Source organism: Lineus longissimus, chromosome 3 (genome assembly GCF_910592395.1).
Source record: "Lineus longissimus chromosome 3, tnLinLong1.2, whole genome shotgun sequence".
Lineage (NCBI taxonomy): Eukaryota > Metazoa > Nemertea > Pilidiophora > Heteronemertea > Lineidae > Lineus > Lineus longissimus.
The window spans coordinates 21450125-21472440 of NC_088310.1; the positions used below are offsets into that span (position 1 = coordinate 21450125).

Consider the following 22316-nt stretch of genomic DNA (forward strand, 5'->3'; position numbering starts at 1 on the left):
ATGACCATTGATAGTTTGGCTTTGCGATGTTCCGACAGTTTTTATGAAAATAGCTAAGCGTGGAGAGCGGCTTAAAAACAAATTTGTTAACTTTTATTTTCGGCGATATTACAGTATCGACCCCTTGACCTCTGCTCTTTGCTCGCAAGCTGGAATTTTTCTTGTGTCGCGGCAACAATGAAGGGCAATTTGAAAGTGGTCGAAACAGTTTGGTTGTGTAAGCTAACATGCCATTTCTAATTGTCTGTCATTAGAGACAATCGGTCTACATCTGCATAACAGAACATTGGAATCCAGTTCTATAAATGAATGTCGGCCTTCATCATTGGCCTGATGAGTGACATGAGTGAGTGAATAGGAATCTTCCTCATGATCAAATGTCCAATGCAGTCCTGGTGTAAAGCTCTGTTGAGTCATTCCAATTAATGCTAAAATTGACCTTAGTCGTTTGATTTCCTGAGGAAGTGGACTTGCGCAGAGTTGTTTCAAGTCATTAACAAACAACTTGAGGAAGTGTTAACAAGTTCCCATGCTATCATCATGATTTGTTTGACCAAAGGGTGCACATTGAATTAAGGTCTGACATGTTCTGGTTTTCATCCTCTGGAAACTGACTCACAATCAAATGTGCTGTCAGTCTGATTGAACCTAAATTGAGAAATGTCTTGGGCAATTTTCTATCATTACTTGCAAGTAATGTTTGCATAACAAATATCAGTCTCTAAAAAACATTCAATAGATATCCAACAATTAATTAATGTTGTTGAAACTCAATGTATCCCCGCTTGTTGCTGACAATGGGTACCCTTCAGGATGCAATTTTGAATATCCCAAGTTATTGCTGATGTATTGCAAACTCTAGTCCCATTGGTAATCTAGGACACCAGTTTCCTGTTTCTACTCAAGATACACCCTAATGTACCCCCCCCCCCAGCTTCTCGAGAAGTGAATATGTAAAGTGCAGGAGAGGGTAGTGTTCAATCTATTGACGTTTAGCTTTTTAAAAGATGTCTCTGTCATTTGGACTCGAAACTGTGCTTGTCCTATCAGTGCTTGTGATGCATTGACAAGACCTCAAAATTGGATTATTTGTCATTGCCCATCCTACCATCAGCAACGGGGCAGCAAACTGCCCCGAGGGCTGGTAACCTAATCTAACCCCTGAGGAAAAATGGGGCTTAAAAAAGGAGACCAAACAAAGGCTATTTGTCATCTGGTCCCTTACCTGACAAGAGCGAAATGATAATTGGTTTATTTTTAAGTGATGGAAAAAAGCAAAATGAATTAGAACTTTACCTTGGCCACAAAAGTCGATGTTGCCAATGGTCTTTTAAACGGTATCAAAACTATTTGAGTCAGGATTATTGTAGGTTTGCGGCCTTAAAGTTGCTGTGTTTGCTGGGCGCTTCAGTGCCTGGCACTTTGGGCAGTTGTAAATAATATGTACTCACTCAATAGAAAATGGTAAAATGTCCTTTAATGGCCCACTCTACATCACATCATGACAAAGGGCCTAACCAGTCTGACCGCTGGGGGGAGTTCCGTGATTTTGTCTAATGTTATGTTCAGTCTGGAATTCTCTAACAGTTTTCTAATTTTCTGTAACTTATTGTAACATAATCAACATGTCCGTGATGAAAATTATAATGTAGTCTTTGGATTATAGATAGGTTGTCAAACACTGTGTTCTTTAGATGCCAAGTGCGATAAAATTTCTACTGATGCTCAGGTTTTACAGAGATTTTGGACCCTTTTGAATGCATAACAAAAAGTTGGTGGTTCTATCAACCGTCCAAGCCACCCTTTTATGAAATTCCTTGAAAAACTGTCGGAGCTGATGAGTTTACGGCAAGCCTATAGCTGGTTTACCTGTTAAGGCAATATGAGGTTGAAAATAACCAATATGCACTGTTTGACTCATGTTTGACTCAAAGGTCTTGCAAGTATACAAATCTCTGAGGTATCCACTCATTTCGGTTTAAACCCAAACTTTCTCCATGACTAAATGACTTCAAAAGAACAAGCCGGAAATATACCCTAAGTAACCTTTTTATGGTATATATCCCTTGTGAATATTTGTGGGTTTATTACTAGGATTTAGGTCTGTTAGACTAGGCCCTTCGACCCTGGATATAATTCCCTCTTACAACCTTTTAGACATGTTTGGATGGTCCTTGCTAAATTGTCTTGGAGACTTTTCACCAAACAATTTTTGATGTCCAAGGCCCACTTCTCCCTAATCAAATGATTATCCATCAGTTCAGACTTGGTGGTGACCTACTTTTTACAGGTAAAAGCTTATCAAGTTGAGAATCTAGCTCAGTGTTTTTCCTTGTCCCACAGGCGATATGTTTTTTATACATGTATCCATGAAGAACAAGAAAAAATCCTAAGGAATCATGAGACATGTTTGCTCATTTCCTATCACATGTGTTTTCTTGTTAAATAAGTTCATATGACGTATATGGGAACTTAATAGGAATCACGATTGTTTCATATGGACCTATACATAACCACAGAATAGCTGCATGCAACAGGACGGTATTCCTTCATTCCTTTCTTGATCTCTGTGCATCAGTTTCTGCATTTCATCCTCAATTTTCCGCTCTGGATTAAGCTAGGCAGCGTCCAAATCAGGTTTGTCTCTCTAGATAAAGTTCTCTCGGCAGTTCATCTTCAGAGATTTCTTCACTGAATTTAGCATGTTCTTTCTTTCCTGTCTCTTCAGGGCTAGTCTTCTGGAGCAGTATGTAGCAGCCGGTGTTGATGATGATGAGACGATAGATGAGAGCCTTGCTGGTAGGAAAGCATCAGTCCTCTCAGCACATCTTGATATCTTTGGACTGGATGATGAAGATAAGGTAACTACGAAACTTGCTTGAAAATTTGGACACAGAGGCCAAACTGTAGGAGAGGGGGGCTGACCTGATGGGGCCAACATAATTCGTCACATATCCACAACCTCAGTCACAAGGGTCCTCCAGTCACTATTTGGTTTTGTATGGGCAGGAACCCCTATTGACAATCATGCAGAAAGTCAATGAAGCTATATAGTTTTTTCAATAGTGTGATGCTGTGGCATAGACAATTAACATGTGTTTTGTGTCAGCCTGTGCAGTGACCATCTCAATATCCAACTATGCCGGGTTTCGTATCGCCTATTTCTAGCATTGGAGACTGGACTGCAGTCTTACCTCCAGCAATGTCACAATTCTGGCAGAAGACTAGTACAGAGTACAGTCAAGTGCCTTGCCCATGGACACCAACTAGGATGCATATACCTTGGTTTACATGCCCAAAGCTAAGTTAGAAATACTGACCACTGCTTCATACTCTAAATACAGGTGTTATGAATATTAGGCCTATATATTGTTTTAGATAACTCAGAGTGTGAATGTTGTGTAGAAGAACCTTGCTCTAAGGCATGCCTTCATTATCCCTTTAGCCTTGTCTTAGGAATGGTTGATATTTGCATGAAGGAACATTAGAGCTACTTACAACGAACCTGATCCGCTTCTGTGAACTAATTGAGCTGCTACATTAGTGCACGAATCAAGTGAGAGCTTCAGTTTGATCATGGACCTTGGCTAATCACTACCTAGGTGCTGGCTGCCTGCTTTCAATTCAAGGATACTATATATTAAAGTTAATGGAGTGCAAGCACATTTCAAACGGCCCTCAAACCATAATCCTTGGTAAGGTTTGGAGTGTATCATGGTCGCAACCAGATTGATTCTGGAAGATTGTTTAACAGAGATAAGATCAGGAAACATCAGCATTAGTGCTTTCATTTACAGCCATATTTTAGCAACTTGATTGTTCACTTGAACTTTCTTTGGCAGAATGACCATACTTCCGATGGAATGTGGTGTTAGTTCAACTGAACCTAAGAAATAAAGTTCAAACAATATTTCTAATAATTGTTCCGCATTCTCCCATTTTCCAGGGCCTGCACCTCCCAACCCAAAAAGTGACAGCCAATGGTGAAGACGCTGCAATGGAGCAGCGTTGTAACACGGGGGACGAGCCACGGTTCATCCCGTTGGTGGAACGCCTTATCAAGACACACTCAGTATGGTACCTCCCTATGGTGGATAGAGCAGGGGCCATGAAATCTCTCAATGGCAAGGAAGATGGGGTAAATGATAATGGACTATTTTGATTCTTTTGTTTCAAAATCTTGAAAAAATGGAAGCTATTCGGGGACAGGCAAAATCTTTGCTCACGAGACAGACTGGCCATGGCAATACTGAGGATGGTGCTGGTGCCGTGCTGAAAACAATTCCACAAAAAAGTGCCTTAAACCTTGGTCCTCTTTTCAATATGGTTGCAAAATCCAATCAGGATATTGGTATCCAGGTCAGAAGCTCATATTCATTTTTGTTTGAACTATGGAAAATATTTTACAGATACCAAATTTCCCAGACGTTGAAACAAAAAATGACTTTCAAAGACTTATACTATTCCTTCATTATATCCAGGTGTTTATTGTTAGGCAGTCAAGTCACAAGGATACCATGGCCCTTTCGTTCAGATTTGCTGCCAAGCCTGGAGGTTTTGACCACTACCTGATTGAGTTCACAGGTCGTGGGTTGAGGATTGAGGGCTCCCTACACTTCTTCCCTGTGATGCCTATGCTGATTGCCCACTATATCGAGAAACTGTAAGTCTACAATACAAATAAAAATTGCTCTTCCAAAACATAATTTACATCACAGATGATGTCTGCTCTTGGGCAGTAGAGCCAGGTGATACAGAACGGTGGAGCGCCAGCTTTGTGATCGGAAGGTCACAGGTTCAATACCCGTCCAATGCCACTTTGTAACTCTCAACTGGTCTGAATTGTCCTTGTGTGGGCTAGATTGTAGCTGCTCTTGGTTCTCCAGAAAGGTTTCTTAATAGGCAGGGTAATATTACGCTGCCAGTAGGATTTGCTGCCATCTATTTGATAAGTGCAGAACTAGGTTCATTCTTTCATGCCTTGTTTTCATTTTTTTCAGCGATGAGCTACCATGCCAACTGCGTCTTCCAGGAGCCATACTCAAAGCCAACACCTCTCACGAATTGAACTCCATTGCATTATTAGGAAAAGGTAAATATTTAGCTTCTTAAAGATTGAGTCAACAGATGGGCTTCATCCAATGAAGATTAACCAAGTGCCAGTCTTGAAGAATGGATGGATGCAAACTTCTGTTTTGGCTCTGCCTAACTTGCTTGAATTTTAATGCGAAACCCATCATGATATTTTTTTCTAAATGCAGCAAGTGTGCCAACATCAGACCATACTTCTTTCATCTGCAAGCTCCTTATGACTAATACAATTTCCATTATTTCAGACTTCTGGACCTCCTCACTGATCGAGTGGAGCAAACCTCACAACACTGTCGTGACAAGTCTCATAGACATCCAGCCATATCAATCTTGTCCAAGCTCCCACAGTGTAAGCTCACCAGTCACCATCAGCGACTTATCAAAGAAGAGAATAACAAAAGACATTCTTCTCTCTCCGTCTTCTGATTTCGATACATCAGATTTACCGGATAGTTTGTTCCAAGTTCCACAAACGGAGTGCTTCATGTCAAATTTGAAACCAATGGATAGTTCTGGCACTGGGACAACAAGTTCTCAGAACTCATCGAGTTCTCAGCCATCTATGAAATCGGATGGCTCAATGAACAGGGTGCTCATGTCTTCCAATAGCCCTCATGTGCAAAAATCTGAACTTTATTCCTTCGATACTGAAGATTTACATGGTCAAAATCAAATGGGTCATGAATCATTCATTTCGACAACTGCGATCAGTATTGGTGATAGTTTAGATACTACTGGTTTTGATCAGGAGGACTCTGTTGCTGATAGTGGTGGAGAATCGGACATTTCGAGTGACGGAATGGAAGATGGGGTCAGGGATATGTCAGCTCAGAAAGACAGTGAGATGTTTTTCAAGGATAGCAGCCCGTACTGTAAGGGTGACTTTCGGGATCGTTTGAGCGATTACGAAGATGTCTGGACTCCGACTCCAGACATGGATAAAAAAGACAATGAATTTAACATAGGAAACATAAAAACTACTGCTACTAAACTGAACAATAACACTGAGCTTGCTAAAGCACAGGAAGAGTTCCGGAACAATCTAAATGCATTGACACGTGCCCTGTCTCTGAGTACAGGCAGTCTCAATATGCATTGTGAGGCAAAGTCGCCTCATATTCTAAAAAGTCCAGGTCATGTTGGGTTCATGAACCCGGGCTTTGGTTGCATTAGCAAACAAATGAGTGTAGAAAGTTTGAACATGAATCAGGACATTACCAAACGGTCACCGCTCATTCAGCCATATTCAAAGGAAGGGATTTTCAATCCAGGATTTAAAGACTCATCTTTGGACCGAAGCACTATGAACTCTAAAAGTAGCACAGAAGGAAAAATCACAGAAGTGGATTATACTTTCGAATTACCTGACGTGTCTCAGGTGACTAAGAGACCAGAAAAGTTAGACATCATACCAGTATTCGAAACTAAGAAGATGTCGTATACCAGCACGTTAACTTATGAGAGGAAGCAGAAGAAAACAGAACACACACATGTTCCTGATGTTCATGTGACTGAAGTCAGACTTCAGGTCAATCAAACACAAGCAGAATCTGTTCCAGTCAAACCACAGAAGCCACGCCCTCCTCCACTGAATCTTACGGCTGTGAACCAAGACACTGATGCAAGGCTGAGGAAATTCTCTAGTCCTCCTTATGCCGAACCCGTAGATGCCATATCCCCAGACACGTGGGTGCCTAGGAGTCCGAGTAGATGCCCAGCTAGTCCTGGAAAATTTCCGGTAAATCCTAAGAGGGGCCCAGTTAGTCAAAGTACAGGACCTATAAGAGCAACTAAGGCTTTGAGCATGCATGATGAACATGGGCAGTTAAAACAGGACTACAGACCAAAGAGTCAAACTGAGGTGAAACCAATTGAGGCTAAAAGTGGGGCTAAAACTGATGCTCCTTCTAACATGTCCAACTCCAAGAAAAACCCACCCATCCCACCGCGCATTGGATGGGTTCGGAGGAGAAAGTCTGCACCTAGCTTCCCGCTGAATGCAAATGTTCGAAAGTTGCTATCTGGCAAAGGAAAAGAGAAGGAACAACCACTGACAGTGTCGCCTCCTATGGGTAGACCTCCTCTTGGTCAGAAGCTTAACCAGAAATCAAATAGTAGGGATCAACCGTTGTCGAGGTCGGAGCCCCATGGCAACCTTGTCACAAACCAAGGTTCATTAGAGTTCTCAAATGCATCCAATCAACATATAAAGTTACACCGTTTGAATGGATTCAGTAGCGCAGTTCAAAATGGTGGAAGGTATAGGTTGTCGTCTCCTCCAGAGTTTCCTCTGCGCCAGGAGAAACCAGTGCCATTCCCCGTTACCAAGGAGGAGGTAGCTGTGACAAAAGATGATTCATACAGTGATGGCACTCCCCCAAGGGCCACTGCCCAATCAGAGTCAAACAAGGGAATGTTCGAAAAATTGGAATCAATTGAAGACGTCCCTGAGAATCCTGAAGAACTGGATTCGTTGGATGCTACTAAGAAAGTTAAACCAGGGCGAAGACGGAGACTCCTAGGGCGGCCTTTGTCACTCAAGGTCGAGAAAGCACTTCCTCAATTCAACAAAAAAGAAGCAAAGCGATCCCTTTCCTTAAAAAAGTTGAAAGGTTCTCCAGTAATTTCAGAACAGCTGCCTCTTCCAGCGGATACAACCGTTCAAGAAACGAGCCCTAAAGGTTCAAAGAAATCTTTCAGCATAAAGGGGGACAAATCCATTGAAAGTTTGAGTGGGAGTAGATCCTCATTCGGTCATCCATGTTCAATCTTTGGGTGTCAGTCGTCGCTCGATCGTGATTGTCCACTGTCTGATACATCGAGTTTCAAATCTTTCTCAACAACTGATCTCAGTACCAAAGGTGCTGACAGATATGACTCTGAAGAAGTGAAGTCTTCAGAAAATGTTCAGAGGAATGTGAGATCCTCTGCAGATTATGATGATAGTACATGTACTTTATCTGTTATATCTGACCGGACTTCTTTTTCGGATACGTCGACTGTTGAGGATTTAATCCGAGCTTGTTCCCCACAACTAACTCTCAAACCAGTGTGTCAGTTAACGAAGGAAAATGTTCAACGTTTATCTGCCTATGACAACCTCCATTGTATCGATGAACTTCAGTCCCCTGGGGAGAGTGTCGCTACTGTGTTCTGCAAACCATGGGATAGTACGATATGGGAGAATTTGCTTACAGATAACAAAGAGGGGAAGAATCTTCCTTTGGAGGTTACACAGGCTGTCCAAGAATGGATGACAAGATCGGGAAGTCTTAGTGATGTTGGATACACCCCTGCTCCTTTCACTGGCAAGACTGGTACGGCATCTGTTGCGGACAGCTGGACATATCAAGCAGGAGAATCAGAGCCAGCCACTCCACAGATTATCAATCCTCCTAGTTTGACACCTGTTCCCGGCTCTCCCAGCAGATCTAGTATCAAGGAGTCGAGCCCAAGAGCAAGTCTGCAAGGCGTCAGTGGCCATGAACCTAGCCCCAGGGCAAGTCTGCAACACCCACGGACATCATCTTTGCGGAGTACCCCAGATCGTGACCATCTTGATTCATCAAGTAAAAGATCATTACGCAATTCCTGCGGTATCGATATTGTTTCGCCAAGTGTACATGTTCATGAAGATGCGGATAACGTTTCAAATTCATGGGTGAATCTCTCATTGGATGAACGGCGGCCATCCTTCGCCATGGAAGCAGTGGAAGACATGTGTTTGACTTCCCAGTCTCCTCAACAACGACATCAACATCTCCAATACGAAGATGACAAGTCTGATGTTAGTGAAAGCTTTAGGAATAGGATCATGCCATATTTAGGTAAGAATATTTCCCAACCAGCACCGTCAATGATGGCACAAACAAGTTGGAGCCCGTTGATGTCCCAGAGTGCCTCTGTCAAGAACTAATTAAGATTGTGAGGGTTGCAAGGATCTTTGAGACTCGCGAAAAGCTTCCATTATATCTTGTAACATGTTTAAATAGTCTTTCAAGTTAGCAATAGTATGAGGAGATGACACAAAAATGATTGTTTGGCATACAAGGATTGTTTTTTTCGTGCTCCATCATAATTGGTCTCAATCAGTTCACCCACAATTATTCTAATTCCAGGTGCCAGGAAAGTTCATAGTCTCAGAAACAAGGAAAAGGACCCTGGACTCAGAATCAGGGATTCCATATCTAGGTGAGATGAAAGTCAGTCACACCAGGTGCCTGTGGAAAAAAAAATTCTTAACAGTCTTTATCTCCCTGCACATGATCAAGAATGGAAGGCCTTGAATTTGCTCTAAAAAAACAAGTTAATTAATGTCTTGAAATTATCAGTGAATAGACTATGAAAACACACCTCGTACGTTATTATGTATGAAAAATCAATGAGATTAGACTGAAAAATCTGTAATGCTCATCATTGACTTTGAATTTGCCCTCTGTGTTTCAGACTTGCCCTGGACCAGAAGACCACATTTGGTTGTACCATTGAGAACTTCAACAAGTGCACCATTGAGAGCGCTGAGATGAACCCGAATATTGTCATGAGAAATGTAAGTTTGGCTTAGTCTTCCAAGCACCTATAAATGTACTTCTTTAAATGTAAAACATTTGTTGCAAATAGACGAAGAAAAGTACCTAATAGAAAGCTATGTCTGATCTATCTCCCCAATATCAAATAAATGACACCATGACACAGATGTCAATCAGATGTCCATTGCACTTGCTAGTATGATTTTTTAAATGCATCTCATACTTTAATCGCCATCGTTTCACTTGCCAGGTTCGTCAGTTCATGTCTGGGATCAAGAACTACCTGACCAAGCACGGTGAGGGAGAGCTACAGGACATCATTGAGAGAGAAAGGAATAAGCTCCATGAAGATGAGTTCCTTAACATCGATGCCATCATTGAGGGATCACTCCATAAATGTGTCGTCAAACCACTGAAACAACACATTTATTCTTTGTTTGTCAAACACCATACAAAGTAAGTGGTCGATTTTAAGGAGCATACTGAGCATATTTGGTATTTTTGTAGTATTTTTGAGGTTGCAGTACAAACACGGCCTGCTAAAAGGACGGTTTGTCACCATCATCTACATTTATTTTGCTAACTGTACAGGCAATTCACTATCTCTATGGCAACTCATTGTAGCTGAGGATATTGAAGTCTTTGGGTCATTTGATCTCATTCATGCCGTGTTTTCATAAATTGCCACTGTCTAACGTGTGCCTTTCCCCTCATCTTCCAGGAATGGAAATCTCGAACTACTTTCATCCAGTATTAAATTTGCACGGAACAAATCATCAGTGGAGATAGGTCTTAGGGTGCGTTTGTTATTGGTTTGATTTGTATAAAAGCCTAGGCTGATATTGCTACAAGCCTGGCAGCCTTTGGTCAAGTACCAAAATAGGCCATTACTGGGAAAAAGGCCTTGATTCTCACCTTGCCTACTTGACTTGACTGTGATTAGCATATTTGGGTGTTACCAATATGGCAGTTGGATGAAGACACTTGGAGGGTTTAGATAAACTATGAAGTGGGCTGTTTCTAGAATTTATCAGAAATCAAAATACCAACAAAGCAACAATATAAACCGGTGCATGTAGTTATGTAGATGCAGGTGTGCATTTAAGCACCTCATGTAGTTACTCATCTCATGTTTATTAAGCGTCTTGCCATTTTTTAGCCTGGTCTGATACCTCCAAGAGGGACCAGTTTAGATGAGATCAAACACTACTTGGATAAGATGCAGAAGGCATATTCTCCACTCAAAAAACTTGAGAACCTACTTGGTGCTACGTCTGCCATTTATAATGGGGTGAGTTGGCCTACAGAGGATGCACATGTCATTATAAATCCAAGTACTTGGACTAAGAAATGCAGTATTTACTTTAAAATCATATTGATTGTGTGCAATACCATCGGAATGACCTTGTTAAGATCCTTCAAGCAATTATCATGGTCTTGTCAATTAGACTTTGATTTAAAACATACATGTAGAAGGCAGCGTTGTTCCCACCCCACTCTGTTGCTTTAATCTATGTTCCTTTTCTCAAGGTTGAAGAACAAGGTGCTGATGATAAATCAAAAAATTCTGTACCCATGGGAGCAGATGGTAAGTGACATCCCTGGAACTCATCAACATCTTGAGCTATTTTAAATGGATTTCAAAATTCTGATTGGGAGCACGAGCAAAGGATTGTGTCAGTATCTTTGACAGATCTAAAAGTCTTAACCATTTTTTTATTTTTTGCATGAATTTAAAAGCCTTTCATGTTTTGTTTTAATCTCTGATTCGGTTTTCTGTTGCAGATTTCCTACCAGTGTTTATTTATGTAATCGTCCAGTGCGGCCTGATCTCAGCTGAAATCGAAGCGGACTACATGTGGGGCTTGCTTCATCCCTCCCTGCTGGCTGGGGAGGGAGGCTACTACCTGACAACACTCAGCAGTGCTGTTCATGTCCTCAAAAACTTCAGTGACGAGGAGTTGGCAGGAGTTGGAGGAGCCGTAAATCATAGGAAAGCAGTAAGTTGGTTGATGTCACTTTATTGTTTAGTAATTGACATACTTGGAAGTTTGCAAAGATCTGCTGTAGTGGAGTTTCTTTTGAAGTAGTTATTGGCCAGGAATCTTTGGAATCTACTTGTGTGAGCAAATGGTAACTTTCTTCCAATACTGCTTGGAATTCAAGAAGACCTGAACATCCTGTTGAGGTTATGCAGAAATGTTGGGAGCAGGGATGTCTCGGCCAACCATAGGACTGACTAAATACAGGAGTCACCTCAGCCATGATGTCGAAACCAACAGAGGCTGACCCCATAACTCAGCAAAGTTTGCCACTACACTTCAAGAGGCACTCATCAGGAATTGAATTTGAACAATTTCCGAGACAACATTTTCTTTACATTAGATATTGTAATTTTCTGATGTGCTTTTGTTGGGGTTGATAACACTCACAGTCTCTCTTTCAGTCCCGCTGCTCAAGTCTGAATGACTCCAACATGCAAGGAGTAATGAAGATCCTGATACCAGATGAGAAAGATGATACCATCAGGTCTCAGCCTCTGCCAGTCAGGCCAAACATGTCAACTAAGGATGTCTGTAAGTATGTCTCTGGTGCTGTTGGGTACAGTAAACACTGTAAACTAACCATCAAAGATGGTGCAGTACACAGGGCCTTCTCCTCTCTTTAAAGGAGGCAGAATTGGTACTTTCAATGCAGTGTTTCCCAAGTTTGATTATCATCATCTAATACACCATCCTGCATAAACCACATGTCAAAATCCGTGCCTCAGCCAGACCAGCACTTTATAGCAAATTCAGTTAATTTTCGAGATGATTGCTAGTTGTTTTACAGTGTCCACATCTCATTTGCAGGTAGCCTAATAGCTCACAAGTTTAGAGTGACCAACCCACAAGACTATGGTCTCTACACATTAGTCGACAAGAGTGGTAAGTACATGTTGATTTTGTCTACAGAGATATGATATCAATGAATTCAAAAGCTTCGGGTATTATCTAGTTTTCTAGGGGAAACATAAATGATAAAAAGGAAGAAATAAAGGGAAAGCATCAGTGACATGGTGGTAAGAGCACCAGGCTCATAATCAGGAGGATGTTGGTTCGACTCTTTGATCTTTGATTTACCCTAAAATTCATCAATTTTTCAGAAATCAAGCTGCAGGATGCTGAATGTCCCCAGGTTGTGAAGTCCGACTACTCAGCTGTCGGAATGGAATGTCGCTTCGCCTACAAAAGAAATGATGCAGCATTTGCTTGGCCGCCCATGTCGCTTAGTCACTTGCCTGAACCTTTCAGCAGTGAAGGATACAACTACAGCAAACGGTCAACTAGTCTGTCACACATACGAACTGGACTAGAATGAGAGACAATACCATGCTTATCGCCTCACAGCATATATGAGGACTTAGTATGAGGCCTTTCCTATTCTATCGAACTCACTCTGGAGAATCAGTTCCCCAACTGAGAGATAATCTTATCTTTAAACCTGTCGACTTGCTGAGCATCAGTCTCCCCAGATAGTGCCTGGGAAAATAATACGTGCATCACAAGAAAAATACCCAAAATGTGCACATAAGGATAGATTTGCTGCAACACAGTTTTGTCTACATTATCGTGAAACTTTTTCCTGTCCCAGGGCAGGCATGCTCGGCAAATTGCAAGACCTGCCTGATTCTCAGAGAGCTGTCAATGAATGTTATTCTCAGCAAGCTGGGAATAGATTCTCCAGGCCAGAAGGAACTGTTATCAGATATCTATGGATAGGCATGAACCATTTTGAATCATCAGATTTTCAGTTTAAAAGAGTGTCCAGATTTCATAGTTCTCTTTGATAATTCTTTGGAATTCAACATTGTTATTCATATACTGTCATCTTAGAATTGTATTATTTTCATAAAAAATCAAAATGTACAGAAAGAGTTTGATATGGCCTGTTGTCAAGGACCATATAGAACCAAGTTTGCTGTATTGGAGTGATCAGAGGAAGAGTTCGGACATTTCAACGCTTTCAATGAATTGTTATGATCTGTAAATATTAGGCCCACGCTGTGGCCCTGAGAGCGTAAAAGAATGTAGTGAGAGTGTACTATTAACCATATTGACGGTGCTCTACGGTGCGTCTCAAAAATGCCAGGATTGCAGATCTTGACTTTCTGTGGTGAACACTGTGTATTTTTGGTGCTGTTCTTGAAAGTGAAGAGTAAAGTCTAAGTGCTGTAAATTATGGAATATCTGCTATTTTATCATGTGCCCTTTAAGTTTAGTAAGCTGCCTAAGTGATATTTAAGGAATTGAAACTGAACTGGAGGTGTTGGTTGTTTCCCCAAACACTGCAAGGGTGGAGCTTAATGTAGACCAAAACTGAGTCGCATTGCTGAGATTTGGGCGAAATGGCAGCTCTATCTGAGCAGTAATTTGGTTCAGACTTTCCGAATAAAACAAGTTTTTATAAATATTCCTCGTCATCTATTATGATTCATTGTGACAAATGATGCTTATATTTAAATCATGCTATGGATTTGGGGGGCAAAGTTGTCAATCAATTAACAAAATTACCAATCAATCATGAATTTGCAAAATTGTGCATTAAGCCAAGATGTCACCAAAATGTAAAAGGAGTGCTTATTATTACTACCTGGAAATGAATGATTAGAAAGAAAGCATGATTAGAAAGAAGAAAATATGATTAGACAAGACAAAGCAGGTTCGAGTCCTCTTTGAATCCTAGATGTTGTTTGGGGGACAGACAACAGCTAGCTTCAAAAGAGAACTCCAACCCTCACCTGTATACACATTTACACTTTCACTCTTTATTATCGTTAAAAAGAGATTGGTTCGGGTTGGACTCCCTAAATCTCTGTTTATTGAGGGGTGCCTATAGGGGGTGTTGTCTAAGGCCTATGAATGTGTATACAGGATTTAAAGGCCTAAATACTTATCCATGGTCTTCACCTGAAATACTGAAAGAGCAGGCATTCAAAGTACAAGAAAGTGCATGAATCCAAGAGTTTTTTAGTGCTTGAATACCAAGTCTTATCGAGAACAGAGTTCTGTCCATCTTTAATAGGACAAAGGCAATGATTTGGTCTTCTTGGATGTCCCATCCTTCCTTCATGATCAAGTCGCTCCTTCCTCCTGTTCACAGCCATGTTGTCCTGTTGCTCAGATACACCCTCCATCCTGGTAGTAAAGACGAAGTACACAAAATACAGTTCCATCAAGAAAAGTCTGGCATCCTCAGCATCACATTTCAAAGTTCAGATTCCCATCTTGTTTTGTCATCAACAGTTTGGATTTCCAGGCAGTCCAGTCCCTGACATCCATCAGTGTCATCATCACCTTGCCTATTGAATTTCCTCAGAAACCTCTGGGGTGTCCAGTGCATCCATTTCCACACCTCCGGTCATGGTCACCTCCCCTTATCTCTTGTCTCTGATGGCCCACACAGCTTCTTGGAGAGCACCTGAATGCTAGTTGTTCGTGCAAGAATATAAAATAACTCATACTCACAAAATTCCTGTTTCATCAGTAGGGCAGACTCTCAAACCAAAGAAAAATGCTTCCACAATTTGGAAACATAATTTTTTAAGAGAATTTCTTTCAAAGGGCTTGGCTTACCCGCTTGGTGACTGAAAATTTCAAAATTCTTCCTAACTTCTGAGATATGGCGTCTTGATATTCTTTCAAATCATCGCAAAGCACATACCCCAGAAATCACGAGCAATTCCAAAATTACAGTAACTAAGCATTCACTAACAAAATTGATTGATTCCTTCTGATTCTTAAAAAGATTATAAAAAAATATTTCTAGAAGTACATGTATAGGCAGATCCATGGGTCAAAGCCAAGCCTTTATATTTTATGTCCCCCAGTTAGCCCACAAAAAGTGTCGAAATTCATTTGTACCACCAGTTCAGCCATGCCCCACTGGAGCCAATTCTTTCACCTGAAGCGTGAATCTGAAAGAAAAAAGGAAGAGAAACAATAAATAAACCCTCAGGACATCAAAACAAGCAACAAGATTTTGGGAGTCATTCAAGATCTAAAAGTATATCATGTGTTTTGTGTCACCCAGTAGTGGTGCCAGAAACTGAAATTATTGTGGACAGTTATTCATCAGCCTCAAGGATGCTAATTGAGGCCATCAAAATGATACCAGGAATGCAATGAGAGAGTTTTAAAACAATCAACCAAGTTTTGGGACAGAGTTACCAAAGTTCGAAAGTATGTAATGTTTTTTGTGTCACTTAGTAGTAGCTGTGAAAATAGATTTGAGAGAATCATCATCTCAATACTTTTACACCATAGTTTGGTTTCTCTCTTTTTAAAGAAGGGTAAGTGACATTAGGCCCTGCCAGTCCCATGAGACCGATTATTTAGAATTTCCCAAGTCAGCTACAGTGGCTAACCACCTAATACCTTTTGACAAATTGTTAGAGAATACAAAATGTCCCCCAAAGTTTTCATCAACTTATGAATCAATATAATGATACTTTCCCTGAAACAGCTCCAACACCAGGTCATCCATCAAAATTAATCAATTTAGTGATGCGTACTGTTTACGTAAACGTTCACGTTGAAAAACTAAATCTCACTAGTGCTCTTGATTATTCATAAGGAGCGGCACGGGCGGCGACCCCGTAGTAAAAATTTGCATACCGCACGTCTTCTGCATCCCACGAGCAGACGCTCAATTCATCGCGGCGAAAAGTTACGTTTTCAAGTTTTCTGATCATTTTCAAACCGATCCACCAGCAAGATCAGTTTGATTGTATCATAATTCGATAAACAATCAACATGAATTAAACCCTGACAAACTAGAATTTGTTTTCATGATCAGATTCAGCGACGAAATGAAACAATGTATCTCGGCGTGCATGTATCCGCCCCTCGGGACATTTTCTTTTCTGACATTTTGATGGGGATTTTGGGTGAAAACTTTCCCAAAAAACTTTACTTGGTTAAGCTGTTGGTTACTCTAAGGTTAAACTAACTTCTGAAGACTAAAACCTATCTAGACCGTGAAAAAAGAAACAAAATTATCAAAATGGAAAGGGACAACTCACCTGCACATCCGGCCAGGTCGCGGACTTCCAGTGAAATGAATTGAGGGAACCGGCAACCTCGTGCGGAGGGATTTTTCCAGCTATCTCCGCAGAGTGTGTCAAAGGATGCAAGCTCATTGGAGCGAGGATGCAGGGGCCCTTGAAACCAGCTCCTTTGGCGCCTATTTGCGGTCAGACAGTGCTGCAGACACTAGCACTGATTTGACACGTGCCAGTTTTTTTGAGCAGGAGCGTCCCATGATTTCAAGCCCAGACCGTTTGATACTCGAAAACCTCGAATACAAGGTCTGAGGCTCCGCACCCATTCATTACAATGGAGGAGGGATTGTCAAGTTTCGCATTGTTCTGTCAGCCAATGACGCTGATCTTGACTGACAATCGAAGTGATATGCCGGGTCTCTTTAATCAGAAGAAATGAACCTACTATAACTAGTGATGTTGATTTCGTTTCACTGTCAATGTCTGCCAAGATCAGACCGTGATTATAACACATGCGACTCCATTGGCCCATGCCATTGGTAAAAAAATAATACCTGACTTATTGGTCCATCCCCATTCAAAACCATTGCCATGAATTGGGGCGAAGCCTCAGATCTGGTACTCGAAGTTTTAGAGTATCTGTTTTGGGTAGGAGCAAAAGCTGTCTTTATACTCAGCCACGTGCCGACACAGGTCGACCGTTCTACAAAAAAACAACGTAAAGCAGCTTTCGCCGAAGGATGAGAAATGGAGGGATGACTGAGAAAGGAAAATGGCGTTTTCGCACTGGAGACAGACAATTCGTATTACCAGTATAATAAATCCTGTGATCGTTCTATTTAATCGTGTAGTGTGATGGAACAATCACCCTGTCGAAACTCGTGCAATTATTAACTATTCACATTTTTAAAATTTTATTGTTAAATTTCATGGCAATAAGTCGACAGACTTTAACTATGAAGACACTTGCATTTGGATCAGCTGCTGCAGGTGCAAACTCACACAGAGCCGAAATTTAAAAAAAATCAGCGATGTAAGGAACGAAATCAGTGCCTCTAGTGTCAAGATTGTTGCAGGTTCGCCCTTTAAATTTGTTCTGTTGTCTTGGTGTGGGCTTTTAAAGGTATACCTTACCGCCCACACTAAACTGTCAGTGTATATTACTTGTATGCATGTCATTGTACAATACATTGAAGAGCAAATGAATAAATGAAAATAAATAAGTTTCAATGGATCCTCCTCCTTTTCGTTGGTGTGACATTGCCCTATCCTAACTGGACGGACTTGAGATCACCGAAATATTCTGTCATGAGGGGACATTTGTAATCTCAATTCTGACATCTGCCTTAGGGTTGTGAAATTGCCCTATTCTGGAAACTTTTTAGATATAAACGCTCACATCTACTCTATCTATTCTTCCAATGGCAGGATCCTTTTAGTCCTGGCTGTGACGACTTCTCCATGTCCAGTCTTTGTGCCTCTACATAGTTAGATCTGTATTGTATTCTTGATACCATGAAAACTTAAATGCGTCTGAGCTCGCATTATCCATTTTTGCTTAGGCTTATATATTGCTACATGTATGCATATATAGGCTATCTTTACGAAACAAAGTTTATTTTGATAGGATCACAATGCTGTACAAATCAAACACCATTTTAGGGCTTAGTTTCACTTAGCTTAGGCTTGGTAGGTTTCGTGTCACAAGCTAAAACATTATTGCTACTCTAATGCGGATACCACTACGTTCTCTGTTACATATATGCAGCCCATAGTTAAGGACCGAGTCTCCCATTCTTGATCCCAAGGACCGATACTCCAATCATGTCTAGTCCGTCTTGACAGTAGGCTGTAAAATGAATTGGTAAGTTTAGTTGATACACCTCTTCACTTATTCATTTCAGCGTTCCGTTAAGTTTCTCATCAGTTCCAACGAATTGCTCAGTCTTGGGGGGCTTTAGTCTGGTTACTCTTAGGTGGCGGGCATAAAGTGATCCCCCATCGGTGTTGCATTTTTTAATTGTTCCCCATATCTAAGTGTTCCAATAGACTTTTCGAGCGCGCCCATGACGTTTCAGAAGTGGAGAACACTGAGAAAGTCTAGGTATATCATTCTTGTTTTCGAGCGTTCCCAAGGCAATGAGCAGAACACCAGTAACAGAAACACTCAAAGGTATGCGCCGGCAATTTGTTTCGTTCTATTCGCAAGGAGACACGACACGAAGAACCGGTCATGAAAGCCTGGTCAACTATAATTCCTGGATGGGAGTCCCTTTCATTTCACTGTCAGATTCACCATTCACATCTTAGTTGCAGGGGTACAGAGGCCCAAAAAACAAGACTATCGAAAACTCTCAAAGCACACACGGGGAGTTTGTTGACCGGTTTCACGCTGCTTGCCGCTTTCATTGTGGTGGGTGTCTTTGGACTGCGACAATATGTTACGTCTCACCACGTGGTGCAAGCTACGGCCAGTACACTCCGCACGGTAAGTACAACGTATATAATAAGCACGCAGGTTAATACGCAACCACTACAAACGACGAACTACAAATTACGAAGGTCTGTCGTGTCATCAAGGTCTTAGCTCATTCATTTACATGACACTCGTAATCATCTTCTAGCTGTACGAGGAATCCCTTCCTCGAATACCAGAGTCAGTTGTATGCTCTCGCACACGTTACTGAGTCGATACCTGAATTGCTGTGATGACTGATTTCTTCCTTCACTGTTTGCAGATTTCGCATCAAACTCAAGCCGAGGTCTTCAAGCAGCGATCGCATAGGATCAGGCAGTCCTGCATCAACATCACCAGGGAGTTCAAACCTTGGCCGTACCTCTCAAATAGAACGTTCATCCAGGCGTCTTCATTCACAAAACTTTACGTGGATGAGACGCATAAAGTAGTTTACTGCCGGACTCCTAGTGCCGCGTCCGTCAACATACATCGATGGATGCTGGGTCTCAAAGGGATTAAAAATTCAGCGGGTATAACTGCTTTTGACATGTTTAACAGAAAAGGCAAATACTATCGGGTATTTCGCAAAATGAAGTTAAGCAATTATAAAGTTGAAGACATAAGGAGGATATTGAGTAATTACACTAAAGTGATTGTTGTGAGAAATCCCTTCGAACGTCTCCTGTCTTTGTATCGCGCGACGATTGAAAAAGACCAACTGATGGGGACTAATCGTGTGTTTCAACCTTACCGGGAGGCAATTCTTCGCCAATATAAGCCGGGTCTGACGGAGGATGTATACAAAAACGGTCTGGGGATCAAGTTCAAGGAATTTCTAAACTTTCTTGCAAATCCTCGCGATTTTGCGACGCTGCCACCAGAGGTGTCATGGATGAGGTACTACGATTTGTGTCACCCCTGCGTCGTGAATTACGACAGAATCGTCAAGTTTGAGTCATTTCGAGAGGACATGAGTTATATTTCAAAGGAGCGTGGTGCTGAGAAAGTCCCCGCGACTTTTCTGTCTTCGCCGAAAACCTCCGCAGTTCTGTCCGCATATTATAAAGAAATCCCCTACACTGACTTAATCAAACTCAAGAAGGTTTTTACGGTTGACTTCGATATTTTTGGCTACGATTTCAAACAATTTATGAACAGAATTATACAATATTTATAAAATGAAATGATGTTGCTGATAAAAAATAATATTTTCATCATTTGGAAAGCATGCAGTGTATCGGGGAGAAGTCTGCACGCTGCGTGCAGTGCCGTACGTGGGTGTGACTAAAGAAGATATCAATCCGCCAAAACCTAATTGCAGACTATATCGGTTACGAAGTTGCCCAGCATTTTCCGAGTTCAGGTTGAAGATACTTCCATGTGCCAAACACTCATATATTAGTCCTGGTATTCAGAGATCAAAGTATTCCAAGACAGGGCTACAGGCTATTCAAGGTCGCTTTAGATCGGGTCGCATCCTACAATTAAAATTAACAGGACCAGCGCCTCAATAAACACTTTAGACAAGGTCACACCCTCCACAAGATGCTTAGACATAGTGACATCCTAATCAAAGACACCTTAAACAGCGGTTTGCAAGCTCTGCAAAAACGCTCAAGACAGGGTCTGATCCTCGTCAAAGACGCTTTAAACAGTGTGTGGTTGGTCACATCTATCGTCGTCTAATTGCTACAACCTCTTCATTGACTCTTTAGACGGAAGCACATCCTATTCAAATACGATTTAGACATGTAATAGACCAGGGTCCATCCTATTTAAAGATGCTTTAGGGAGGGTTTCCGGCTCAAACACGCTTGACACATGATATGAATAAAGTCTAGCAAATGCTTTTACTTCAGTTTTGTACAGAAGGGCCTAGTGTAAATGTACATGGAGTTTTAGATAAAAGCATTGCCTAGTCTTTATTCATATCACCTATTTTGTCAGGGTCGCCGTCTGTTTAAAATGGCTTTAAAAATGGTAAGACATGCTTCGACAATGTCACATCCTATTTAAAGACGCATTAGATATTGTTACAACCGCTGTAGAGACACCTTATACGGGGTCACAGTCTTTTTAAAATCGATTTCATCATTGTCACGACCCCTCCAAAAACGCGTTAGGCACGTTAACAGACTAGTCAAAAAAGCTTTAGACATGGTCATAACCTCTCCAAATACGTTTTTGGCAGGGTAACATCCTCGTCAACGACGCTTTAGACAGAGTCTCCGCCTCTCCAAAGACGCTTAGACATGATCACAGCCTAGTCAATACACCTCAGACAAGACTACATACATTCATCACCTGACATAGCCTGAAGACATGAGTGTTCTGCCAGCACAGTTATAATAGCACATTTCTATTTTTATTTTGATCATCATAATAAACAGATATTTTTAATTTCGAGTAAGAGATAGATCATAATTGGAATGAATTAAATACGCCTGTACAACAATATCGATCGAACGACAACAACATTCAACGCGACAGACTGAATTCATTCGAAGAAAAATATTATCTGGTGAATTTGTCATTTGTATTTTTATGTGTCCGGCGTCTCCCTTAGTATATGTGAAAGATGACCAGTAAAACAGCTAGTCTTTCGATGTTTGTCAACGATTGTGCTTGAATACACTCATGACAACTCATCATCGGGTCGCTGGATTTCAATATTCCTTTTTCCTGGCATTCGAGGAGGGTGACGCGCGCTTCGAGGACAGTAGCATATATGCTCTTGTATTTAAACGGATGTGACGTATTAGGCTGTACTCCCCCCCCCCCCCCCCTCCAGTTTTGTCCGGCTGACAAAATCAACTCCTCAGGCCTGTAATGCGACAAAGTGCATGAAATGCGACAAAATTGACTATTTCTGTAGTCCTAAGGGCCGGGTCGCACGAGAAAAATTGATTAAGGGTTGTCCTCACGTTAATGTCCATCGAAAGAAGCATGTCTTCAAATGCAAAATGGGTCGTTACGTGGCAAATACAGGACAGCTACTCAGCCAACGAACTGAATAGTCTCGTAGGTATTGTTGCCAGTTATGCCGTGATCATAATTTTCACTGCAGGAGCTTTTGGAAATATCATTTCCCTGGTGATATTCCGCCGGGTTGGACGGAAAAACGACGCCACCATCACATATCTGACTTGCCTTGCTGTCTCCGATTTCTTCTGTATATTCTTCGTTGGTTTTCCAG

General features: G+C 41.4%; 2 protein-coding genes across 10 annotated transcripts in view; both read left to right on the forward strand.

Moving 5' to 3' along the window:
- Positions 1 to 17896, forward strand: part of LOC135484216 (uncharacterized) — a 40090-nt gene extending 22194 nt beyond the window's left edge. For all 9 annotated transcript variants that reach the window (XM_064765472.1, XM_064765473.1, XM_064765474.1 and 6 more), the window contains 15 exons: positions 2729 to 2861; positions 3947 to 4138; positions 4482 to 4663; positions 5001 to 5092; positions 5337 to 8918; positions 9210 to 9282; positions 9538 to 9640; positions 9871 to 10076; positions 10342 to 10417; positions 10780 to 10911; positions 11151 to 11208; positions 11406 to 11620; positions 12067 to 12196; positions 12473 to 12547; positions 12766 to 17896. In XM_064765472.1, the coding sequence (XP_064621542.1) occupies positions 2729 to 2861; positions 3947 to 4138; positions 4482 to 4663; positions 5001 to 5092; positions 5337 to 8918; positions 9210 to 9282; positions 9538 to 9640; positions 9871 to 10076; positions 10342 to 10417; positions 10780 to 10911; positions 11151 to 11208; positions 11406 to 11620; positions 12067 to 12196; positions 12473 to 12547; positions 12766 to 12980 (5464 nt within the window). In that variant the 3' untranslated portion in view covers positions 12981 to 17896. The remainder of the gene's footprint in view (positions 1 to 2728; positions 2862 to 3946; positions 4139 to 4481; positions 4664 to 5000; positions 5093 to 5336; positions 8919 to 9209; positions 9283 to 9537; positions 9641 to 9870; positions 10077 to 10341; positions 10418 to 10779; positions 10912 to 11150; positions 11209 to 11405; positions 11621 to 12066; positions 12197 to 12472; positions 12548 to 12765) is intronic.
- Positions 17897 to 18385: 489 nt separating this feature from the next.
- On the forward strand, positions 18386 to 20297 carry LOC135484849 (carbohydrate sulfotransferase 11-like). Its single transcript, XM_064766542.1, has 3 exons — positions 18386 to 18526; positions 18973 to 19150; positions 19401 to 20297. The coding sequence occupies exons 1-3, from the start codon at positions 18519 to 18521 to the stop codon at positions 20295 to 20297; spliced, it is 1083 nt and encodes a 360-aa protein (XP_064622612.1). The 5' UTR covers positions 18386 to 18518.
- The last annotated feature ends 2019 nt before the right edge of the window (positions 20298 to 22316 follow it).